Source organism: Hyla sarda, chromosome 1 (assembly GCF_029499605.1).
Source record: "Hyla sarda isolate aHylSar1 chromosome 1, aHylSar1.hap1, whole genome shotgun sequence".
In the NCBI taxonomy this organism is placed as follows: Eukaryota; Metazoa; Chordata; class Amphibia; order Anura; family Hylidae; genus Hyla; species Hyla sarda.
The window spans coordinates 302819547-302836500 of record NC_079189.1 but is presented as its reverse complement, the minus strand read 5'-3'; the positions used below and the strand labels follow the sequence as shown (position 1 = coordinate 302836500).

The 16954-nt window shown below is 44.1% G+C and overlaps 2 protein-coding genes across 14 annotated transcripts in view; one reads left to right on the top strand and one right to left on the bottom strand.

Moving 5' to 3' along the window:
• The window catches only part of HAUS8 (HAUS augmin like complex subunit 8), a 53812-nt gene extending 43167 nt beyond the window's left edge, over window positions 1-10645 (bottom strand). Inside the window, exon 1 of one of the 3 annotated variants that reach the window (XM_056518148.1) lies at window positions 10498-10645. In XM_056518148.1, coding sequence (XP_056374123.1) covers window positions 10498-10511 — 14 coding nt within the window. In that variant the 5' untranslated portion in view covers window positions 10512-10645. Of the gene's footprint in view, window positions 1-10429; window positions 10467-10497 lie in introns of those variants that run through there. The other 2 variants (XM_056518146.1, XM_056518147.1) reach the window with 2 other exon arrangements.
• MYO9B (myosin IXB) overlaps window positions 6951-16954 on the top strand; it is a 195539-nt gene continuing 185535 nt past the window's right edge. For 9 of the 11 annotated variants that reach the window (XM_056518143.1, XM_056518145.1, XM_056518140.1 and 6 more), the window contains exon 1: window positions 10963-11101. The gene's annotated coding sequence lies outside the window, so the exon portion shown is untranslated. Of the gene's footprint in view, window positions 6971-10552; window positions 10653-10962; window positions 11102-16954 lie in introns of those variants that run through there. The other 2 variants (XM_056518137.1, XM_056518135.1) reach the window with 2 other exon arrangements.

Sequence of the window (16954 nt, the reverse complement as noted above, 5' to 3'; positions counted from 1 at the left end):
GGGCTTCCGTTTCTACGCAGTACATTTATCGGTGATACCTTATCTTTATTGTGTAGGTCCATAAGATTAAAATGATACCCTACTTATATAGGTTTGATTTTGTCGTACTGGAAAAAATAACTACATGCAGGAAAATGTTAAAAAAGTTATAGGGGTCAGAAGATGACAATTTTAATTTTTCTGCGTATGGGTTGGTATGAGGTGATCTGAAGTTTTTAGCGGTACCATTTATGTATTGATCTGACCTTTTGATCACTTTTTATTTATTTTTTCATGATATAAAGTGTGACCAAAAATACGCTATTTTGGACTTTAGAATTTTTTTTGCGCGTACACCATTGACCGTGCGGTTTAATTAACGATATATTTTTATAATTCGGACATTTCTGCACACAGCGATACCACATATGTTTATTTTTATATTGGGAAAAGGGGGGTGATTCAAACTTTTATTATTAGGGAAGGCTATTACACTGCACACACTGATCTTTTACATTGATCACTGATTTCTCATAGGAAACCAGTGATCAATCAATCATTCTGCCGCTTGACTGCTCATGCCTGGATCTCAGGCACTGGGCAGTCATTCAGTGATCGTACAGCATGGAGGCAGGTAGGGACCCTACGGCTGTCCTGTAAGCTGTTCGGGATGCCGCGATTTTGACGTGGCGATCTCAAACAGCTCCCTGAGCTAACCGGCATTAGTTTATTTTTGCTTCAGACGCGGCAATCCACTTTGAACGCCGCGTCTAAAGGGTTAATAGCGCGCGGCACTGAGATCAGTACCGCACACTATTAGCCACGGGTCCCGGCTGCTGTAAGAGGCCGGACCTGACCCGCTATGATGCAGGGCCACGTCGTGGCCCCGCATTGTAGAATGGGAGTTGGCTATGGGCGTATAGGTACGCCCTCCATCCCCAAGGAGTTAAGGACTGAGGGCGTACGGGTACGTCCGTGGGAATTTCGGTCCCCGCCGCTAGCCAGTCGGGGACCGGACCAGGATGCCTGCTGAAATCATTCAGCAGGCATCCCGGCACATCGCCAAGGTGGGTAAGTCAATTCAAACCAACGATCTGCAGTGATTCCGGGTCATACGGGTCTCCGGTGACCCGGAAGATAAGGGGGATCAGGGGTGTCCATGACACCCACGATCCCCCTGAAGGCATAGGAGTGGGGTGGCAGGGGTGCCACCCCTCCTATCCCTGCTATTGGTCAGTCAGAAGCGACCGACCAATAGGAGAGCAGGGGGCGGGTTAAAGTTCGGTTCCCCCATTCTGCCCACTCACAGAAGTCTGGGCAGAACTGGGGAATTGTCCTGTGACCAACGCCGGAGGGTCACTTACCATCGGCGGCAGTGACGTGTGGCTGGCTCCCTGGTGCAGACTACGGAAGCCGGTGGGTTACCTAGCAACATCTGGAGGGCTACAGTTTGGAGACCACTATTTGGTGTACTCCAAACTGTAGCCCTCCAGATGTTGCAAAACTACAACTCCCAGCATGCCCACACATCAGTTTGCTATTTGGGCATGCTGGGATTTGCAACATCTGGAGGGCCACAGTTTGGAGATCACCATACGGTGGTTTCTAAACCATGGCCCCCTAAATCTTGCAAAACTACAACTCCCAGCATGCACGAACAGCAAACAGCTGTCTCGCCATGCTGGGAGTTGTAGTTGCGTACCTCCAGCTGTTGTATAACTACAACTCCCAGCATGCCCGTCGGCGATCAGTACATGCTGGGAGTTGTAGTTTTGCAACAGCTGGAGGCACACTGGTTGGAAAATACTGAGTTAGGTAACAGAACCTAACTGAAGGTGTTCCAACCAGTGTGCCTCCAGCTGTTGCAAAAGTACAACTCCCTGCAAGCACGGTCTGTCAGTACATGCTGGGAGTTCTAGTTTTGAAACAGCTGGAGGTTTGCCCACCCCATGTGAATGTACAGGGTACATTCATACGGGCAGGTTTACAGTAAGTTTCCTGCTCCAAGTTTGAGCTGCAGCAAATTTTCTGCCGCAGCGCAAACTCCTAGCGGGAAACTCGCTGTAAACCTCTGCCAGTGTGAATATACCCTAAAAACACTAACACATAATAAAGGGTAAAATACTACATATACACCCCTTACACTGTCCCCCCCCCCAATAAAAATGAAAAACGTATTATACGGCAGTGTTTCCAAAACTGAGCCTCCAGCTGTTGCAAAACAACAACTCCCAGCATTTCAGGACAGCCACTGACTGTCGAGGCATGATGGGAGTTTAGCAACAGCTGGAGGCACCCTGTTTGGGAATCACTGGCGTAGAATACCCCTATGTCCACCCCTATGCAATCCCTAAATTAGTCCTCAAATGCGCATGGCGCTCTCTCACTTTGGAGCACTGTCGTATTTCAAGGAAACCGTTTAGGGTCACATATCGGGTATTTCCGTACTCGAGAAAAATTGCACTACAATTTTTTATTTTTTTTTTATTTTTTTTAGGGGGGTGCGGGGTGGGGGGGCTTTTTCTCCTTTTACCCCTTATGAAAAGGAATAGTTGGGGCCTACACCAGCCTGTTAGTGTAAAAAAAAAAAAAAAAAAATTACACTAACATGGTGTTGCCCCAAACTTTTTATTTTCACAAGCGGTAAAAGGAAAAAAAGACCCCCAAAATTTGTAACGCAATTTCTCCTGAGTACGGAAATACCCCACATGTGGGAGTAAAGTGATCTGCAGGCGCACAACATGGCTCAGAAGTGAGAGCGTGCCATGTACATTTGAGGTCTAAATTGGTGATTTGCACAGGGGTGGCTGATTTTACAGCGGTTCTGACATAAACGCAAAACAATAAATACCCAGATATGACCCCATTTTTGAAACTACACCCCTCACGGAATGTAACAAGGGGTATAGTGAGCCTTAACACCCCACAGGTGTTTAAAGAATTTTCATTAACCCCTTCCCGACCCATGACATACATGTACGTCATGGGTCAGCTCCCATTCTATAACACGTGGCCCCGCGTCATAGCGGGTCGGGCCCGGCACCTAGCAATGGTCAGGACCCGTGGCTAATAGTGTGCGGCAGTGATCACGGTGCCGCGCGCGATTAACCCTTTAGACGCGGCGTTCAAAGTTGAACGCCGCTTCTAAAGTGAAAGTAAACTAATGCCGGTTAGCTCAGGGAGCTGTTCGAGATCGCCGCGGCGAAATCGCGGCATCCCGAACAGCTTACAGGACAGCCGGAGGATCCCTACCTGCCTCCTCGCTGTCCGATCACCGAATGACTGCTCAGTGCCTGAGATCCAGGCATGAGCAGTCAAGCGGCAGAATCATTGATCACTGGTTTCCTATTAGAAACCAGTGATCAATGTAAGAGATCAGTGTGTGCAGTGTTATAGCCCCCTATGGGAGCTATAACACTGCAAAAAAAAAAAAAAAAGTGGGAAAAAAAAGTGAAGATCATTTAACCCCTTTCCTAATAAAAGTTTGAATCACCCCCCTTTTCCCATTTAAAAATAAAACCAGTGTAAATAAAAATAAACAAATGTGGTATCGCCGCGTGCGGAAATGTCCGATTTATAAAAATATATAGTTAATTAACCCCTTAACGACGCAGGACATAAATGTACGTCCTGGTGACGTGGTACTTAACGCACCAGGACGTACATTTACATCCTAAGCATAACCACGGGCATTGGAGCGATGCCAGCATCATGCGCGGCAGGTCCCGGCTGTGGATCGCAGCCAGGGACCCGCCGGTAATGGCGGACACCCGCGATCCCGCCATTAACCGCTCAGATGCCGTGATCAATACCGATCACGGAATCTGCAGCATCGCGGTCACTTAACAGGATGATCGGATCGCCCGCAGCGCTGCCGCGGTGATCCGATCATCCTGCACGGCAGACAGAGGTCCCCTCACCTGCCTCCGCTGCCTTCCGGGAGTCTTCTCCTCTGATCTGTCTTCCCGCAGACCAGAGCAGAAGATGACCGATAACCCTGATCAGTGCTATGTCCTATAAATAGCACTGAACAGGATTAACAATCGAGTGATTGCTTTAAATAGTCCCCTATGGGGACTATTAAAGTGTAAAAATAAAAGTAAAAGTAAAAAAAATTTGAAAAACACCCTCCCCAATAAAAACTTAAATTGTCCCATTTTCGCTATTTTACCCCCAAAAAGTGTAAAAAATTATTTTATATAAATATTTGGTATCACCACGTGCGTAAATATCCAAACTCTTAAAATAAAATGTAAATGATCCCGTACGGTGAACGGCGTGAACGTAAAAAAAAAAAAAGTCCAAAATAGCTGCTTTTTTATAACATTTATTCCCCCAAAAAATAAAAAATGTAATCAAAGTTTTGTATAAGCAAATATGGTATTAATAAAAAGTACAGATCACAGCGCAAAAAATGAGCCCTCATACCACTGCTTATACAGAAAAATGAAAAAGTTATAGGTCTTCAAAATAGGGGGATTGTAAATGTACTAATTTGGTTAAAAAGTTTGCATTTTTTTTTTTTTTTTTTAAGCGCAACAGTAATAGAAAAGTGTATAATCATGGGTATCATTTTAATCGTATTGACCCAGAGAAAAAAAAACATGTCATTTTTACCATAAATTGTACGTCGTGAAAACAAAACCTTCCAAAATTTGCAAAATTGCGGTTCTTTTTAATTTCCCCACACAAATAGTATTTTTTTGGTTGCGCCATACATTTTATGGTAAAGTGAGTGATGGCATTACAACGGACAACTGGTCGGGCAAAAAACAAGCCCTCATACTAGTCTGTGGATGAAAATATAAGAGGGTTATGATTTTTAAGGGGAGGAGGAAAAAACAAAAACGTAAAAATAAAATTGTCTGAGTCCTTCAGGTCCAAATGGGCTGAGTCCTTAAGGGGTTAAACCACATGGTCAATGGCGTACATGCCAAAAATTCCAAAATAGTGTATTTTTGGTCACTTTTTATATCATGAAAAATGAATAAAAAGCGATCAAAAAGTCTGATTACAAAAATGGTACCGCTAAAAACTTCAGATCACGAAACGCAAAAAATGAGCCCTCATACTGCCCCATACGCAGTAAAATAAAAAAGTTATAGGGGTTAGAAGATGAGAATTTTAAACGTATAAATTTTCCAGCAGGTAGTTATGATTTTTTCCAGAAGTACGACAAAATCAAACCTATATAAGTAGGATATAATTTTAAACGTATGGACCTACAGAATAAAGATAAGGTGTATTTTTTACCGAAAAATGTACTGCGTAGAAACGGAAGCCCCCAAAAGTTACAAAATGGTGTTTTTTCTTCAATTTTGTCTCACAATGATTTTTTTACCGTTTCGCTGTAGATTTTTCGGCAAAATGACTAATGTTAAAAAAATAAGCCATCACATGGATTTTAAGGTGCAAAATTGAAAGAGTTATGGTTTTTTAAAGGTAAGGAGGAAAAACCGAAAGTGCAAAAACGGAAAAACCCTGGGTCATGAAGGGGTTAAAGTTGGATGGGAAAATGAAAATAAAAGTTTTTCACAAGGGAAAATAGGAAAAAAGCCCCCCAAAGAGTAAGAACATACCCCATATGTGGATATAAAGTGCTCTGCTGGCAAACTACAATGCACAGAAGAGAAGGAGCACCATTGGGCTTTTGAAGAGAAAATTTGACCGGAATTGAAGGCCACGTGTATTTACAAAGCCCCCATAGTGCCAGAACAATGGACCCCCCCACATGTGACCCCATTTTGGAAACTACACCCCTCATGTAATGTATTAAGGGGTGCAGTGAGCATTTACACCCCATAGGTGTCTGACAGATTTTTGGAACAGTGGTCTGTGAAAATGAAAAATGTAAGGAGCGGAAGGGAAGGAGCGACAACGGTTTTTGGGGGGCATGTCACCTTTAGGAAGCCCCTATGGTGCCAGAACAGAAAAAAAAAAAAAAAAAAACACATGGCATACCATTTTGGAAACTAGACCCCTCGGGGAACATAACAAGGGGTAAAGTGAACCTTAATACCCCACAGGTGATTCACGACTTTTGCATATGTAAAAAAAAAAAAAAAAAATTATTTACCTAAAATGCTTGGTTTCCCAAAAATTTTACATTTTTAAAAAGGGTAATAGCAGAAAATACCCCCCAAAATTTTTAACAAAATTTGTGACCCTATTCTGTTGCCTTGAAATACGACAGGGCTCCAAAGTGAGAACGCCATGCCCATTTGAGGCCTAAATTAGGGACTTGCATAGGGGTGGACATATTTTACGCCAGCGATTCCCAAACAGGGTGCCTCCAGCTGTTGTAAAACTCCCAACATGCCTGGACAGTCAGTGGCTGTCTGGTAATACTGGGAGTAGTTGTTTTGCAACAGCTGGAGGTTCCGTTTTGGAAACAGTGGCGTACCAGACGTTTTTCATTTTTATTGGGGAGGGGGGCTGTGTAGGGGTATGTGTATATGTAGTGTTTTTTACTTTTTATTGTGTGTTAGTGTAGTGTAGTGTTTTTACGATACAGTCACACGGGCGGGGGTTCACAGTAGTTTCTCGCTGGCAGTTTGAGCTGCGGCAGAAAATTTGCCTCAGCTCAAACTTTCAACCGGATACTTACTGTAAACCTCCGCCCATGTGAGTGTACCCTGTACATTCACATTGGGGGGGGGGAAACATCCAGCAGTTGCAAAACTACAACTCCCAGCATGTACGGTCTATCAGTGCACGCTGGGAGTTGTAGTTTTGCAACAGCTGGAGGCACACTGGTTGTGAAATACCGAGTTTGGTAACTTTTCCATAGAAAAAATGTGCCTCCAGCTGTTGCAAAACTATAAGGCCCAGCATGCCCATTAGGGAATGCTGAGAGTTGTGGTGGTCTGCCTCCTGCTGTTGCATAACTACAGCTCCCAGCATGCCCTTTTTGCATGCTGGGATCTGTTGCTAAGCAACAGCAGGAGGCTGTCAATCACCTCCAACTGCTGCTCCACGCCGCCGCACACAGGTCAGTCCCTCGTCGTCGCCGCCGCTCCTAGGGCCCCGATCCCAACAGGGACGCCGGGGATCGGGGTCCCCAGCTGCCGGGGTCAACTTCCCGCACCCGCTCACGTCCTCCGGAAGAGGGGCGGAGCGGGTTGCGGGAGTGACACCCGCAGCAGGTGTCCTGATTGGTCGGCCTGTAAACCGGCCGACGAATCAGGTGATCGTGAGGTGGCACCAGTGCCACCTCACCCCCGCTGGCTATGGCTGTTCGGGGCCATCTCGATCAGCCAGTAATTCCGGGTCTCTGGAGACCCGATTGACCCGGAATCCGCCGCAGATCGCTGGACTGAATTGTACAGCGATCTGCAGCCATCGACGACATGGGGGTTCATCCTGACCCCCCTGGGCGATATGGCGCGATGCCTGCTGAACGATTTCAGCAGGCATCGGCTCCGCTCCAGCTGGCTGCGGGGGGCCGGGAAAGCTCATGACGTTCTCATACGTCATGAGTCCTTAAGGACTCTGAAATGAAGACGTATGAGAACGTCATGAGTCCTTAAGGGGTTAAGGGGTGTAGATTCTAAAATAGTATGCCATATGGGTATTTTTTGCTGTTCTGGCACCACAGGGGCTTCCTAAATGCGACATGCTCTCCAAAAAACCATTTCAGCTAAATTTTCTTTCCAAAAGCCAAATGTGACTCCTTCTCTTCTGAGATTTTTAGTGCGCCCGCAGAGCATTTTACGTCCACACATGGGGTTTTTCCATACTCAAGAGATGGGGTTACAAATTTTGGGCGGCATTTTCTCCTATTACCTCTTGTAAAAAATTTAAAATTTGGGGGAAAACTAGCATTTTTGTGAAAAAATTAATAAATAAATCATTTACACATCCCAATTTAACGAAAAGTCGTCAAACACCTGTGGGGTGTTAAGGCTCACTGGACCTCTTGTTACATTCCTTGAGGGGTGTAGTTTCCAAAATATTATGCCATGTCGTTGTTGTTTTCTTTTTGCTGTTCTGGCACCATAGGGGCATTCCAGGCCAAATTTTTTTTTTAAATATCAACTGGCTCCGGAAAGTTAAACAGATTTGTAAATTACTTCTATTAAAAAAATCTTAATCCTTCCAATAGTTATTAGCTTTCTGAAGTTGAGTTGTTGTTTTCTGTCTAACTGCTCAATGATGATGTCACGTTCCGGGAGCTGTGCAGTTCCTATGGGGATATTCTCCCATCATGCACAGCTCCCGGGACATAACATCATCATTGAGCAGTTAGACAGAAAACTTCAGAAGCTAATAACTATTGGAAGGATTAAGATTTTTTAATAGAAGTAATTTACAAATCTGTTTAATTTTCCGGAGCCAGTTGATTTTATATATATATATATAAAGTTTTTGCCTGGAATACCCCTTTAAATGTGACAGATCGTTGAAGTTCCTGAACGGAAGGAAACAGCTGTCATCGGTAAACGCACTAGCGTTCGATATCCCGATGCGGCGTGGAGCCGCTTTGCCTGCATGCCCCAGCAATAAACACGAAGTTACAGCAACGTGGTGAGTTGCTTGTACTTTCTTCTTTATCAAGTGGATTTGTATACATCTGAATATCTTTATAGTACACGAGCACCACCACATGAAGTTACACTGCTAGCTAGATTGGACACATGGACTATTCAAGGGAATCAAAATTGAGGGATAGCAGTGCCAGCAAACTACATTTCTATTGAAGCTCTGTGTTCGCAAATAAATGGTAGGCATGAAACTGCAGTGAGAAATCCCGCACATGCGTAGTATCATCCGGGACTCGGCCGAGATGAGACGGAGATAGTAATAGGGATCGACCGATATCGTTTTTTTAGGGCCGATACCGATAATCAGTGGAGGTTAGGGACAATAGCCGTTAACTTATACCGATATTTCGGTATAAGTTATCGGCTATTTATCCCCCCGCGACACCGCTGCAGATCATTGATTTAAAGCGGGCACTTTAAATCAATGCACTGCAGTGGCTTTTGCGGTGCCATAGGCCGCCGCCACCCGCTTCTCTCCCCCTGCCCGTCCGGGGGTCCTAAGACCTATCACCACCACCGCTCCCCCCACCGCCGCGCCGTACCGCCCCGCCACAATGCGACCGACCCCCCGCACCGCCCCCATTGCCTCACCCATCCCCGGTTTTATAATTACCTGTTCCCGGGGTCCACTCCACATCAGGCTCCGGTGGCGTCCTCCTGAGCTGTCACTGTGCACACTGACGGTGACGTCACGTCGCGCACGTCACTCGTCATTGCGCACAGCGTAACGCAGAAGGAGCAAGAAGTAGCATGGGCCCCGTGAACAGGTAGTTATGGGGGAGGCAATGGTGCCGAGCCGTTGGGGGGTGCGGCGGGTTGGGGGGGGGGGCGGTCGCGGTGCTGCGGGCATTATCGGCAAGGTAATTGCCGATACCGATAATGCCCAAAATCGTGATTATCGGCCGATAATATCGTCCATACCGATAATCGGTCGATCCATAGATAGTAAAGCAATATATGAATATTCATTAGCCAGGCGACGGTTATATCACAGTGCCAGTTGAAGGCAGTAACCCCGCCCGTGCCAGTTAGCAGCTAATTTGAATACACCGAAAAAGAGCTATAACGGCGAACGGCACAGCGGATCCGGGCAAGGTAGGACTCAAAATGTTCAGCGTCTCCCGCACTATCCACAGGTACCCGTGGATAGTGCAGGACAAAACATGTGAGTTTTCCTTTAATGCTTAAAGTGACAGTGGTCAGATGTGCAAAAAAATGGCCGGGTCCTACACTGAAAATTGGCTGGGTCCTTAAAGGGTACCTCTCATCCAAAAAACTTTTGATATATTATAGATTAATGTATGAACAATAACTTCACAATGGCATGTTATTAAAAAATATGCTTCTTTCTATTTAATTTTCCACTTTGAAGAAATGACCACTAGGGGTCTCCCTACCAGTCCTGGCAGCTAGCATTTCAGACTCATGCTGGAGTCCTAAACACTACGAGCTGCCAGTCTGCTTTGTTCACAAAGGAGAACACACAGAGCTGCCAGCCTGCTTTGTTCACAGCCTGTTTGGCTGTGAACAAAGCAGACTGGCAGCTCAGTGTTTAGGACTCCAGCATGAGAGAAATGCTTGCTGACAGGACTGATCGGGAAAAATACAATAGAAAGAAGCATATTTTTCATTAACATGCTATTGGAAAGTTATTCAACATTCATTAATCTAAAATATATCAAAAGTTTATTTGATGAGGGGTTAAAGGAGTTATGCAGAAATAGAGAAAAAGAGCTGCTTTGCTCCAAAAACAATGCCTGGTTAGTCCCATTGGTGTGAATGGAGCCAAGTGGTAATACCACACACAACCTGATGACAGGAGTGAAGCTATAAGAAAGCAGCTGGTTTTTACTTTCATACCATTTTAAACGTTAATGTTTTTTGCACTTGTTTCTTGGCTTATCTACCTAAACGCCTTTTCATACGTACGAAGCATTGTTGGTAATGGCGCTTCAACATAAATACCTGTACTCACCCAGATTCTGCCATTTCCTTGACTCTCCCGCCAAACAGTCAAACTGAGCTAAATGCGCATGCTCAGTTTTGCCACAGAGACGGAATTATTCTGGGCCACTCTACATTTCCTCTCGTTTACTCGGAGGATCGTCGCTCTTGGCTATGTTCTCTATGGTAAAATAGGCGTTCGTCTTGTCGTCTCTATGATAGTGGAGGAGTGGAGGTTTGGGACGTCTGTAAGGGGAGGGCTGGAGTAAAGTTACAGGCGTGACGTCACGGGGAGGAAGTAAGGCAAGGAGGGAGAGGGGAGCAGTGAGTGAGCGGAGCTTCCTTACGCTGTGCAGAAAGACAAGAAGAAAGAAGAATTTCGTGAAGAAAAGTCAGTGGAAGGGACTACTGGAAGGAGACGGTCCAGGGAAGCAGACGTGGAGGACAAGGCATGTGGGGAGCAGTGTGAGGTGAACAGTCTTTTCTGCCCCTGGACAGGGACTCCCAAGACAGTGGCACAAGCTCAATGGGATGCAGTGAAAGTCTCCAGGTTCTGTTGTTAACCCCTAAAGGTCTGACTCCCACCTCTCCATGGAAATAGCCCCTGGGCGACATAGCTCCTCCAGGAGTGTGAGGTGAGTGTTCCCTGGCAGAGGGTGGTCTGTGGGCAGATACAATGAGTAATGGGCAGCATCCTCTGGATGAGCTCACACTGTGTAGAACTCTATTAGGAAGGCGCTCCTACTCACACTGGCCTCTGTGCTGTCAACTTCCTGTGATCAACTTGTATACTAGGCTGGCATGAAGTTACAGAGGATCAGCTATGCCATAGGGTTATATAGGAGCCCCACCTTTTGGAGCTGAGGTATTGGGAATGGCATAGATAGCACTTCCTTAGTCTGGGAATTACAGTTCATTTACCTCAGCAATAGGGCAGTCATCAGGCTCTAGACTACACAATGGTGTCATTTATTGATAGCTAGGATGTCAGACTGTCTGCTTTCTATTGACTAGAACACCCTTCACCACTAATGGCCCAGTGCTGGGATCCCCACGGCCAGGACAGTTTTACAGTATTCAAAGTCATTTTGGGTTTATAGAGGGAGCCCTTACTTTGCAAAGCCTTGTATGTCAGTGGGCACCATGCAATGTAGTCATCAAGTGGTACACCAACAGAACTGCACAGAAAAAAAAAGTGACAATGTTTTTGTTTTCCCCCCAGGCTGGTGGTTTCATTATTGGCCTTTTGTAGTTGAGTTTTTGTGGCCATTGTTTTCAGCCAGAGGTGAACTCAATGTGAAATATATCAGAAGGACTTCTACCTTACTTGCTGGATCCACTACTCTCATTGGCTCAAATTGTGTGTGACTCCAGCCTTAGGCTGGGTTCACATCATGTTTTCTCCCATACGGGAGCACATACAGCAGGGGGAGGTGAAATCTCGCTCTCCCGTATGTAATTCATTTCAATGAGCCGGCCGGAGTGAAATGTTCGGTCCGGTCGGATCATTTTTGCGCTGTATGCGCTTTTTCCCTGGACCTAAAGCTGTGGTCAACCAGAAAGACAAGGTTTCAGCTCCCGTATGGGAGAAAACGTGATGTCAACCCAGCTCTGTGCTTCAACTATCGAGTCTTTCTTGCAACATTCCGCAGCAGTTTTTGAGCCAAAGCCAAAAGTGTATTCAAAAGAAACGAGAAGTATAAAAAAAAACAACATACTTCCCCTCCCTCATGGATCCACTTCTGCCGTTGGCTCCAAAACTGCAGTGTAAGTTTTTCAAGAAACTGGCAAGTGGATACTTTAGGGTAGGCTAACACTACATTAGTGTTCCCATTAGTCATTCAAATCGGCATCCCACGGAAAACAGGATGCTGATGTATACTGTTAAAAAGTATCTGTCACCAGTATCACCCACACTAACCTGTGACAATGATACTTACTGGTCTCCATTATGCCGATTCTTTGGTACACGCTAATGACTGTGCACAGTGATGTCCAGACGGCAACTTCATAGTAATGCTTCCTTTGCTGCAGAATGAAGCTCCACTCTGCAGAGGCTCAAGGGAGAATGCGTTAATAGGAAGTTCCTGGCCGGACTTCATAATGCCCGGGGAGCTTGGGAACACCTGTTGTTCTTACTGAAGAACCAGGATTTCAGTAAACCTGGCATGGTGCCAGGACTGGTAAGTATCATTGTCATCAGTGTCGCCTGCACTGCAAGCCTGTACACCAGGTCAGGCTGGGTTCACACCACGTTTTTTTTCAGTACAGTTTCCGTATACGTTTTCAATTTGAAAATCATTCGGAACCGTATTGAAAACCATATGCATTAACTCTCTTTTGAAAACCATATGCCAAACCATGCATCCGCTTGTGTCCATTTGCATCCTGTACGGTTTTGTTTTTTTTCCCTTACCCAAAACCATAGCCTACCACGATTTTTGGTCCGGGTGAAAAACTGTTTTGAAACGTATACTTTTTTTTTTTAACATGGGAGTCAATGGGAACCGTTCCATATGGTTTTTGACTTTGCACAGTTTTTTTTTTTTTCTTGGAATTTCAATCAAACAAGTGAAACTTTATTCAGAATGGAGTGAAAAGTTAAAAAATTATACGTATTTTCTCTTAAAAAAACGGATGCATCCGGGCATAATTTTTCAAACCGTATATGGTTTTCAACCGTGTATAGATTAAAATTTGTACACACATTTTGATAGTTTAGTCTGGTTTTGAGGAATCCGTTTTTTTTATTTTATTTTTTATCAAAAAACAGATATGCAAACTGTATTGCAAAAACGTGGTGTGAACCCAGCTTTAGTGTGGGTGATACTAATGACAGATTCCCTTTAACAGAAGTAGGGGATCCCATTGATTTCAATGGCTAAACAGAGTAACCTACTGATTCCATTGTGTGCCCAACTACATATTGATAGTATGCCGACACATAGCTGGCATGTACACCCAGCCCTAGATGGGGTTGTCTGAGCAATTGGAAGGGCATGATCATTGTAGAAATGACAAGCTCTACAAACTTCTTTTATACTTTTGTTTTAGTTCCTCTCTATCGCCAAGATATATTTAGCTGTCAGTGACTGTGTACACAGTTGTTTACATTCAGAGGCTGTATTCACACCGATAGACAGCTGTTTTTTGAGCACTTTGCGTTCCAAGAACTGGTTCTTTTCCCATTTCTTGTGTTTAGTGAAACTAAACTGGAAAAATTACAATGATAATGCACACGTTGCATTATTTGACAGACATTATTTTAGATAAAGATATCCACAGATGACACTTCTGCTCTAGGTGAGACATGAATACAATAGTATCTAGTAGGCAGTCCACTGTGTTGCTGCCATGATTCCACATATTTTAACAGTTTGTTTGTTGTTGTGTTTTTTTCAGTTGGATGCTGCTCCTGATCCATTTTATCAGCAGTTTTTTGACCTTTAAAATTGTGCCTCAAAAACATCTCAAAATACTGTGTGTGAACATAGTCATGATCTTTTAACCCCTTAACGACCACGGGCGTAAATGTACGTCTTGGCTTGGCGGTACTTTGCGCACCAGGACGTACATTTATGTTCTGTGTATGACCGCAAGCATCGGAGCGGTGCTTGTCATACACGGCAGGTTCGGACCCGCCAGTAATGGCCGACATCCGCGATAGCGCGGATGTCTGCCATTAACCCCTCAGATGACGTGATCAGTACAGTATTTTAACATGCGGCAATGCGCATGTTAAAATAGATGATCGGATCACCCGCAGCGCTGCCGCGGCAATCCGATCATCTATAATGGCGGACGGAGGTCCCCTCATCTGCCTCCGTCTGTCTCCCGGCGTCTCCTGCTCTGATCAGTGCTATGTCCTATGCATAGCACTGAACAGTATTAGCAATCAAATGATTGCTATAGATAGTCCCCTATGGGGAGATAAAAATGTAAAAATAAAAAGTAAAAAATCCCCTCCCCCAATAAAAACTGAAAATTGTCAGTTTTTCCCATTTTACCCCCAAAAAGCGTACATTTTTTTAATAAACATATTTGGTATCGTCGCGTGCGTAAATGTCCGATCAAAATATAATGTTAATGATCCCGTCCAGTTAACGGCGTAAACGTAAAAAATAAAGTCCAAAAATGCTGCTTTTTTTTTTTAGTCACATTTTATTCCTCAAAAATGTGGTATCAATAAAAAGTACAGACGACGGCGCAAAAAATGAGCCCTCATACTGCCCTATATACGGAAAAAATGAAAGTTATAGGTGGTCAAAATAGGGCCATTTTAGATTACTGATTTTGTACAAAAAGTTTTTGATTTTTTTTTAAGTGGTACAAAAATATAAAAGTATCTAGCTGTGGGTATCATTTTAATCGTATTGACCCTCAGAATAAAGAACACATCATTTCTATCGTAAAGTGTACAGTGTGAAAATGAAACCCTCCAAAATGTGCAAAATTGTGGTTTTCATTAAAATTTCCTCCCTAAAAAAAATATATTTTTGGGGGTTCGCCGTACATTTTATGGTAAAATCAAAGGTTTCATTACAAAGCCCTTATATGGGTCTGTAGATGGAAATATAAAAGAGTTACGGATTTTAGAAGGCGAGGAGGAAAAAACGAAAACGCAAAAATAAAATTGGCCTGGTCCTTGAGGTTAAAATGGGCTTGGTCCTTAAGGGGTTAAAGCAAACAATCAGGAAGCTTTGTGCTGGTATGATTTAGCTCACAGAGCATTACTCAGCCATATTCACACATCGGCTTAGAACTGTACAGTTTTGTAAATTATCTTTTGTATGTTGAGGCATCAAGCTTGTATTGAATTCAGTGGGTAAAAGCTACAGAGGGTTTTTATTTTTTTTTTGGGATGTAATGGGCTGCTTTGCCCCCTATTACATGTTTATTATGCTGTGTAATCAAATGTGTACACACATAAAATAACATAAGATTTGCAAGGCCTTATCTGCAGGAAAGTTTCAATCAGTTGGGGTCTGAGTGTTTAGATGCCAATTAGAGATGAGCGAACTTACAGTAAATTCATCAATTCGTCACGAACTTCTCGGCTCGGCAGTTGACGACTTTTCCTGCATAAATTAGTTCAGCTTTCCGGTGCTCCGGTGGGCTGGAAAAGGTGGATACAGTCCTAGGAGACTCTTTCCTAGGAATGTATCCACCTTTTCCAGCCCACCGGAGCACCGGAAAGCTGAACTAATTTATGCAGGAAAAGTCGTCAACTGCCGAGCCGAGAAGTTCGTGACGAATTGAATTTACTGTAAGTTCGCTCATCTCTAATGCCAATCAATCAGAAGAACGAGCCTGGAGAAATCTGCATTAAGCGTGTTCATACCTGGCTCTGTGCCACATGACCTAGACAAACCTTTATTGCAAATCTATGGGTTTGTCCCGATTGCATGCACAAAGAGCAGGGAGGGGAGCGCTCGGCCGCACTCTACTTTCTCAGCTCATTGTAGCAGTTAGTTGTGGTCTTAACACTTATTTTATGTTCTCACGACGGAATGTCTGCACGGAGAATCTCTGTGCGGACACTCCACAAACTGGCGACGGGGTGCAAGGACCGCACAGGAATGTGCCATCTCATAGACTACTGTGCATTCCGTGTGGACTTCTCACAAAGAATGAAACGTGTTCATTCTTTCTGCGGACTCGGAAAACTGAATTTCCGTGCCAAAAACATCTGGCACGAAAACTCTACTGTGTGCAGCAGAATCCCACTGAATCGCAGGGACTCTGCTGCAGTGGGAATCTCCCTGTCGAATTCCAATGTGGAATCCAGCACAGAAATTCTGACATTTGAACATGGCCTAAGGCTGATAATACGGCAGAATCTCTGCATGGAATTCTGCATGAATTTATAGCCAATTCACCGCAAGAGATTTCCTGCAGCAGAAATTCTTCATCAGAATTTCTGCTGTGTGAATGGGACAGTGGAATCCCATTGAAGTGTATTGGCTATAAATTCATGCAGAATTCCATGCAGAAATGTTGGTATGTGAACATAGCCTTAGACTCAGACCCATCAAAAATATTGATATGTCTGAAGTTTTTCCAAGTGACAGGTACACTTCAAAGAGTAAGCCTGGAGAATGTTTTATATATTTTTTTATTTCATGACAGGTACACTTTAGGGTACATTCCCACACGGCGTATTTGCTGCGTATATGCTGCTGCGTATTTTATTTTCTCTGTTGAAGTCAATGGGTAGGAAAATATGCAGCACCAAATACGCAGCAAAATACGCCGTGTGGGAACGTACCCTTAAGGCTATATTCTCATGCAGGGGTGTGGAAACTTTAAAAAAAAACTAAAACGGTAAATAAAACTTGTCCTTTATGAAAATCCACTTGTCCTGGTAGACAAAATAATTGCAAACAAAATAGTACGTAAATAAGGTCTTTATTAGTTTCTAAACTTTCGTTTCTTCTCCTCCCCCTATAATATCCATAACTCTTACTTTTCCATCTACAGACACATGA